Source organism: Microtus ochrogaster, chromosome 1, assembly GCF_000317375.1.
Source record: "Microtus ochrogaster isolate Prairie Vole_2 chromosome 1, MicOch1.0, whole genome shotgun sequence".
NCBI lineage: Eukaryota > Metazoa > Chordata > Mammalia > Rodentia > Cricetidae > Microtus > Microtus ochrogaster.
Window position 1 is genome coordinate 23,889,450 of NC_022009.1, and position 9,003 is coordinate 23,898,452.

General features: G+C 51.0%; 1 protein-coding gene across 1 annotated transcript in view; it reads right to left on the reverse strand.

Moving 5' to 3' along the window:
• Tgfb3 (transforming growth factor beta 3) overlaps positions 1–9,003 on the reverse strand; it is a 23,571-nt gene that overhangs the window by 2,850 nt on the left and 11,718 nt on the right. The window contains exons 4-5 of the mRNA XM_005343379.2: positions 3,947–4,054; positions 1,979–2,150 (exon numbers count right to left, since the gene is read on the reverse strand). Coding sequence (XP_005343436.1) covers positions 1,979–2,150; positions 3,947–4,054 — 280 coding nt within the window. The remainder of the gene's footprint in view (positions 1–1,978; positions 2,151–3,946; positions 4,055–9,003) is intronic.

Genomic DNA, 9,003 nt, shown 5'->3' on the forward strand with positions numbered 1-9,003 from the left:
AGAAGAAATTAAGGAAGGAAGGAAGGAGAAATTAAGGAAGGAAGGAAGACAAAAAAGGAAAAAGAAAAGGCCGACCCATGATAGACTTCATTGTTTCTTCCTAACCCCATCCTTCTTTGACTCCTCCCATTGCAGGGATACTCATTTCCCTGGCCACCCTTGCAGGCGGGTGGTCATGGGACCTGACTAATGGCCAGGCAGAACTAGAGAAGTTGGCAGGAAGTAGGACAAGCTCTGGCAGAGACGCTTGATTATTTAGAGAAGTAACAGCTGGGAGCGGAAGGCTGTTGGCTCTTCCCTTCTTGTTTCTTAAGCACGGACAAGTCACCTGGTGCTCCAGAAACCCCCCGGACCACAGGCAAGAAGCTGAAGAGCCGGCACAATAAGCAACCCAGGTGAGATCAGAACGTCTCTCTATCTCCAACGGCAAAATCAAGCAGCCAGACCAATCAGCCACAAGACGTCCCCTAGGGCTGAAGTCACTGTTGTCCACAGATAAGAGCATTCATCCCGGTTGACAAACAGATACACAGAACAGATGTCTGTGCCAGCCTTGGTGTGGGTGGTGGCAACCACACCACCTCCCCTCTGTTTCCTGAGCTGGCCATCTCTTAACAGTGTTTAGTTGTCCCACCCCAACTCCATCCAGGCATTTTCTCTGGCCACTTAACCCTTTCTGCTCCTCCTTTCCCTGGAAGCACCCCTGCACCCCTGCTCTTGGATCCCTACATATCCAAACCTCACCCATCCCTGAAGGAAGGCTTTGTTCAAACCCCAGCTTTCCTGTGTCCACAGATGCACTTCCAGCTCACAGTGTGCAAGAATGTCATCCTTCAGACCCCTCCCAATAACATTTTCTTCCTGTTAGCCCTGGGTGTGTAGGCTTCCTCACCCCTCCCACATCTGTGAGCAGTCCAGCTGTTCACAAAGAAGAGAAACTGCAAGCCAGGCAGTGGTGGCGCACGCCTTTAATTACAGCACTCGGGAGGCAGAGGCAGGTGGATCTCTGTGAGCTCAAGGCTAGCCTGGTCTACAGAGGGCGTTCCGTTCCAGGACAGCCAGGGCTACACAGAGAAACCCCGCCTAGGGATGGGGAGAGAAACAGCCTCTGAAGGTAGATCCCTTCTGAAGTCGAGAAACAGCCTCTGAAGGTAGGCCCCTTCTGAAGTCATTGCTATTTTCTCTAGCTCAAGAGACACGAATGGCGATCATCCTATATTCCCCATCCATTCCCTCCTCCAACCCCGCATAGATGAGATGGATCCTGCTCATTGTCCGCTTGAAAGAGTCCAGAATCACCTGTGAGAAGGGCCTCTCGGGGCATGCCTGGGGGAGGTATCCTGATTTCAAGAATGGAGGTGGGGAAACCCCCCCCACCCATGTGGGTAGCACCATTCCCTAGGCTGGAGAGTGGGAGGAAGTGAGCCGAACACTAGCGTGCATTCATTTTTCTCTTCTGACTATGAATATAATGTGAGCAGCTGCTTCAAGCTCCTACCTGATACCCCCTCCGCGGTGGGTGGAATCTGGAGCAGTGAGATAAGATGAGCCCTTTCTCCCTCGTGCTGTTTTGTCAGACTGTTTCATTGACGCAGTGGGAAAGAAAGTAAGACAGTAGGGAACTGAGCACTTCCTCAATGGGCTCCTGCACTAATCTCCCCTACACAAACACACCTTGCTAGTACACAGGCAGGAAGACCGTAAGGAGGCTTTCCCCAAGCATCCCCAGTACCAACATCCCAGTTGGTCCTCCTCATCTTCACTTTATCCAGACTGAATGGAGCCAGGCTACAGAAGATACTGGGATCTCAGAAAAACAAGAGGTTTGGAAGAGATCTCCAGTCTTCTTGTCAACCAGGATGAATGCTCTTATCTGATGTGAAAAGCATCAGGGACCCTTGACTGTGTGAGGCTCAGCTCTCAAGTCAGTGCCACAGGAGGGAAGGTTGACCTCACTCCCTATGGGGCCGAGGCTCACCGGAAGCAGTAATTGGTGTCCAGCGCCCGCTTCTTCCTCTGCCCACCCTGGCCCGGGCTGTCGAGTCGGTGTGGGGGAATCATCATGAGGATCAGGTGAGGGTTATGGTGATCCTTCTGCTTCTTGAGGCGTCCCAGGTCTCCCCGGCCATGGTCGTCTTCATTGTCCACTCCTGCAAAGGGAAGCAAGGCCACAGCCTCGTGTCTAAGACAAGCAGTGTCCTTACAGGCTGCCCAGTCAGGGTGAGGGATAGCACAGTCTGTGAGGGAGGAAAGTACAGGCCAAGTCCCTCCCCTCACCCTGCGAGAAGGCACAGACTGAGGGGGGCCACCAGTATCAGAAGTACTCGGTGCCCATGGCTACCCTTCCAGACACTAATCAGATGCCCTCACAACTCCCTGTGTAAGAGTGCCTTGCCCTTCCCGAGATGGATGCATCCTGGGTTCCCTCATGAAGCCGTGAAGTATCCCCATGATAGGTGGGTACCTATCACGCACTCTGGGGCTGCCACTTTAGATTCTGAGACTTATTCTGTGACTTTGGGTTTCCTGCTAGAGTCTGAATTAGTCAAGATACTGCAGAAGACCCACTGGCAATTTAAAGTGTCACGGTTTGAAATAGTCTATGTGGGGGGCCAAAGAAACAAGACTTAGGAACCATTGCCATTCCCTTTGGACTCAGGAGTTCAGAGGTGTTTTCAGAGGAGGAAACAGAGCTTTAAGGCAAGCTTAGAAAGAGAGCTCAAATTCAGCTGAAAAGGAGAAGCCTAACTTAGAAGCATTTGTTCTCTTGGGGAATCTCGTTTGGGAAGGACAGCAGCTGACTGCTAAATGTCTTTACCAGGGCAGGAACTCTGGAAGTCTGATCTTAGGAAGGGGCTTTGGGGTATATAAGATAAATAGGAGCCCTAGGTGTGTGGTTCCCTTTTTTTTAAGTCTTTCTGCACAAGGGACAATATTGTGATGGTGGGAAGGGGACACCTTAGCCTGGCCTGTAGGTAAGGACGCAAAAGGCACTGTAGTTAGGATGTCAAACTCTTAGCTTAAAAAAAAATAAATAAAAGGTTTGAGGTTGAGCCCATGCAGGGTAAGGGATTGCTAGGCCAAGAGCAACCTTCGCCTTCTACAAGATGGCCTTCTGCCCCCTGCACTTCTCAGTGGCCCAACATGGAGATAGAAAAGGAAAAGAAACTTTCCCTGAACCCCAGAAAACTGCGCTTATTTTAGACACTGAGATTACAAAGCCTCTCAGCACTTGCACCAACTCTATACGAACGCCCATGGTCAAACGCTGGAACCGGGAAGCAACCACATTAACTCAGACAATCCCTGGGCAAGGCTCGAGAAGGTCCAGCAACATCTGAGCTGGGAAGTCAAGGCACTCGTGTTCAGGCCCCACTGGAGTTCATTTCCCTGGGGAGAGTGGAGGACAGCTTGTTCGCTGAGCGTGTATCAGCTCGGTGGTGTGCATTTATTGCCTCTGTTGACTCGCCGAGCTTATGAAAGAGGCACTCTTGTCCCAGTTCCCTGGACAGCTGGCCTGGTGATTTCGTCACTCCCAAGACGCCTGCTGCCTTGTCGATGCTAATGTATTCTGTCCAAGTGGAACGCTGTGCTCAGGGCTTTGGGGGCCAAACATAATCACCCAAGAGCAAAACAGCCATCTTTATGGAGGGGGCTAGAGAGGTGGCTCAGTGGTTAGGAGCACTGGCTGCTCTTCTAGATGGACCCAGGTTCAATTCCTAGCATCCACATGGCAGCTCACAACTGTCTGTAACTCCAAGATCTGACACCTTCTCACAGACATACATTCAGGGAAAACACCAATGCACATAAAATAAAAATAAATAAATTTTTTTAAAAAAATCCAGCCATCTTTATGAAGGAGGCTGGTGCTTTCCTGGCTTTCCCAAGGGGCCTCCTGTTGGGTTATCCTCCCCCTCATCCCACCACACCTCAGCATCGGTACCTTTGAATTTGATCTCCATCACCTCGTGAACATTTTCCAGGATGTCTCCGTTGGGCTGAAAGGTGTGGCATGGGCAGTGAATGCTGATTTCCAGACCCAAGTTGGACTCTGTAAAATAAGACCCAGAGTCAGGGGGAGAATCACTGAGAAACAGGGCAGCACTCCCACCATCCGGGCACAGGTGACAAAAAGCGCTTCTAAAGCTCAGAGTAAGCCACCCACACTGGGTGCCGCAGTCCATGGATTCCAAACAACTAGTCAGGCGTGTAAACAGTGGGCATTTTGGAGGCAGATGGAAAGAGTCATCGTTTTCAGAGGATGCTATAAAGAGATTGTTGCCTGCATACATGGAGCAAAAGTGCAAGGGTACATAGCACAGTGGTGGCGCACGCCTTTAATCCCAGCATGCGGGAGGTAGAGGCAGGCGGCTCTCTGCATTTGAGGCCAGCCTGGTTTACAGAGTGAGTTCCAGGACAGCCAGGACTACACAGAGAAACCCTGTCTCGAAAAACCAAAAAAAAAAAAAAAACCAACCAAACAAACAAACAAAAAACCAAAACCCCAAAGTGCAAGGAGACGAGAAGGAAAGAAAAAGCCCATGTCCGGCAGTGGGAGAACAGGTACTTGAGTCAGTTACTCAATAGCATAGATGAGGCAGGGAAGGGGAGTAACTGAGGAACTTATGAAAGCTGAATGGGGGTGGGGGGGGAGATTGACTGGAGGTAGGGTGATGGTGATGCTGATGCTGATGGTGATGCTGATGGGCAGGGTGGGGTGGGGGTGACCAGGGAGGAAGTAAAGTAAAGGAGTCAGAAATCCATGCTAGAAGTCACACTACAGTGACTCAGGGCCATTGTAAATCATGTCAACGTTTCTACCATCACCGTGGAGATTATTCCAGAGGTTCTAAGAGGCAAACTGTGGTTATATTTTCTCTAAGGAACAAGATGTAATGAGGTAAAAAAAAAAAATGTCTTAGAAGTTTCTTTGAAAAGCCTGTCACCGTGGTGGGAGGTTGGGACTGTGGATAGCTCACCAGATGAGCAGCGTGGGAACACAGAATGGTCTGCTTATCAGCAGCGCCTCTAGGGAGCTACACCCGAAGGTCCAGATAGCATGGGTTGGAGGGAATGAGCTTGAGGAAACCCAGAGGTGCTTTGTTGACAGACATTGAGTGCAAAAGGGCCAGCTAGGGCCTTTTCTCCTCTTAGCTGTGGGCTGATGTTTTGGTAAACAGAATTAAAGAAGTACAGACACTGGTAAAAGGGGCCCCAGTGAAGTAAAGAGAAAAGGAAAAACATGGAAATGAAGGCTTGGGAAATAATAGTTCAGTCTTTAAAGGGCCTGCTACACAAGCGTGAGTTCAATTCCCAGAGCCCATGTAACAAGCCAGGCGTGGGTAACACATGCTTGGAATCCCAGAATTGGGCAGCCACAGATAGGAGCACCCCTGAGGCTCTCTGGCCTAATTTTTAGCCTACTCAGTGAGCCCCAGATCCCAATGAGAGGCTATACTGAAACAAACAAACAAGCAAAGCAGCTGACTATTCTGAGAACACCAGTGGGGTTGACCTCTGGCCTTTACATGTATGTGCACATGCGCACACACAGGTACACACACACAGTAACTAAAAAGTCAAAGAGAAAACCAGGCTGGCTCTGGTATAGTGCCAGTCCTGGCTGGTGTGGGAGAGGTCACAAGAGAAGGCACTTTCCAGGTGAACATCTCAGTGAGATGAAGGGCATACTGTTCCCTGAAGTCACCTTAATAGTCATGTGGCCTCAGAACCAACCTGATATCTTCCTAAGATCTCCTGTCATCAGAGAACACCTCCAAATCCACCTGGCTCAGCACCTCCTCCAAGGCAAACCGGTACGGGCATGGGGATTCAGTCACCGTGCTGTGAGCCTTGCATCCCAAGGGTCCAGACCACATGGATTCCGACAGAATGGTTAAGAACTCGTTCACTTCCTCGATAACCCCAAAGTCCACCCATATCTGTCCCGTCCCAAGAGAAATGTCAAGGGCACCTTTTAAACTTGAAGGTCTCTGTTCTAGAAACAAGTTAATATAGCCAGGCTGCTGGGGGGCAGTGAGAGGAGCCATGACCAGGGGTGGAGTCTGCTCTCTCCTTGGTCTTGCCAGCTGGAAGGAGCCATAGTAGCTGCAATGAGCAACACACAGCACTTCCTGTTCAAGGATGTCCAAGGTGGGTAGGAGAGACCTGGAGTGAGCAAGTTCTCATCCTGTGTTAGAGAGTGAAAGTGTGTACATGGTGTACTGGGAAAGTGTGTACACGGACGTACTGGGAAAGTGTATTCATGGATGCCCTGGGAAAGTGTGTATACGGATGTACTGGGAAAGTGTGTACACGGATGTACTGGGAAAGGAGAGGTCTGTGTGCGTGTGACCAGCATAGTGTGACCAGCATGTGTGCGTGTGACCTAACTCGGCCTATGGTTCTCCCTAGGAGAGGGCTCATAGGTGGTGACAATTACCCACACTTGCTGACATTACTCTCTATCAAACTGCTCCAAAATTTTACCAGCAATAGTTCATTTAGTCTCTATAAACTGCCGAGTGGTGGGGCATGCCTCTTAATCCCAGCACTCAAGATGGCAGAGGCAGGCAGATCTCTGTAAGTCCGAGCCCAGCCTGGTCTACAGAAGGAGTTCCAGGACAGCCAGGGCTACACAAAGAAACCCTGTGTCAAAAACCAAAACAAAATCGTATAAACTAAAACCATCATCGGCCCATTGTACAGAGGAGGTCACTGAGGTTAGGGATATTAGGTAGTTTGCCAAGATACCTGATCCATGAGTCCTCCTTTTAAGATCAAGACAGAGAGTTGTGAGTTCTGAAGAGAGACCCCACACTATACTCTGTATTTGTTTTAAACAAGGGCTCACTACACGGTTCCAGACTAGCCTGGAACTGGCAGTCTCCTGCCTCAGCTCAGTGCTGGAATCACTGGTGTGTGCCATCCTTCCTAATCGTCATGGACAAGGAACAGGCTACACGAGGCACCATGGAGTCACTGTTCTTCCGTTCACCAAGGTGCAAAATGCCTGTTCATTCTTATCATGTCACCATGACCCTGGGCACATCCTCCCAGCCTGGCTCGATATACTGAGAAACTGGGCTGCATGAGTAACAACATTAACGGCGGAAGGGCCTGGAGTCTCCATTCTGGATACAGCTCCATGCAGCTCTGGGCCTCGGCGTGCAGCCTGGGTACCTGAAGCACAAAGGCTTGCAGATGCTTCTGAGTGACTCCCAGGCCACAGGTGTGACTCAGTCCCCATCAATCTGCACCATCAGCTGCTCCAACTTGGAGCCTGTTTGCAACCTGGTTTGGGGCCGTGAACTCTTGAGATTGGTGAACAAAGGCCTCAGCTACTTCCCCTGAGGGAAGGGAGGGGTGGGCAGAATTTGCCTGCCTGTGAACTGAGGGTTCCAATGGAAAACCAACCTCAGGGTTGGCAGTGGCGGGGTGGTGGGTGGAGGACCCACGGGTTTTATTATGAAATGATCTCTTCTTTTGTCTCAAGGAGGATGGAAAGCATATCCTACGCAAACTTCTCATTGAGCTCCGCAGCTGGGGACAGGAGCATTCCAAGTGCCCAGGGCTTCAGAGAAATCCAGGTGGAGCTGATCAAAATCAGACAGGGAAACCAAGATGAATTGCCTCAGCCCCCTTTTCCTGGCCTGTGGTAAGCTCTGAGCGGAGAGCTCCCTGAATCAGGGGTGCAGGGTTGCCATGGTTGATTGAGTCCTGTTGTTTGTCACAGGCCTTATCTTCCTCAAGGGCCAGGGCAGGGTCTCCAGCCTGCCACTATCAACTCCGTTATCTCCCAAGTCCCTGTAGCTGGGAGTTTGAAGACTTGGATGCCTACAGAGTCCAGTAGATCGTGGACACAAGAGAGTCCCCTTGGAGGCTCACCGCAGGGAGCACGGCGGCTGGGGAAGAAACGATGTGCACAGCACATTTCGAAGGGTGGCTACTGCTCAGCTCCGAAACACGGGCAGGGGCCAGGCTTCCAATTAGTCTTGAAAAGTCGGGAACCTTGGTTTTGTTGGGGTTTTGTTGTTGTTGTTTTTGTTTTTGCTTGTTTATTTTTGCTTTTTTCTTACCTACACAACGCTAGCTGTCTTGAAACTCACTATGTAGACCAGGCTGGCCTCGAACTCAGAGACCCTCCTGCTTCTACCTCCAGAGTGCTGGGGTTAAAGGTGTGCACCTCCACACCTTCCCCAGCTTTATGTGAAGTCTCCCAACTGTTGAAACAACAAAAAGCCCTGCTGACTAAGAGCTAAATGTAAAAGCAGGCAGCTTGTGACTCTGCCTTCAACCCCTTTCCTCAAACATCAAGGACACTGAAGGATTCTCCTGCTTGGGGACTCTGGCCTCCAGTATGTAAATGGGCTGACAGTATCACAGCTGTTGATGGTGGAGGTCAGGAGGAACAGATGGGACCCTATATGTAACCTTCCATCACCTCCACCACCTCCACTACCACCTCCATCACCACCTCTACCATCTCCACCACCTCCATCACCACCTCCACCACCTCCTCCACAACCTCCATCATCTCCAGCACCACCTTCACCACCTCCACCACCACCTCCACCACCACCTCCATCACCTCCACCACCACTACCACCTCTACCACCTCCACCACCTCCTCCACAACCTCCATCATCTCCAGAACCACCTCCACCACCACCTCCATCACCACCTCTACCACCTCCACCACCACCTCCATCACCACCTCTACCACCTCCATCACCACCTCTATCACCACCACTACCACCTCCACCACCTCCACTACCACCTCCATCACCACCTCTACCATCTCCACCACCATCTCCACCACGTCCACCACCTCCACCACCACGTCCATCACCACCACTACCACCTCCACCACCACCTCCATCACCACCACTACCACCTCCACCACCACCTCCATCACCACCACTACCACCTCCACCACCACCTCCATCATCACCACTACCACCTCCACCACCTCCACTACCACCTCCATCACCACCTCTA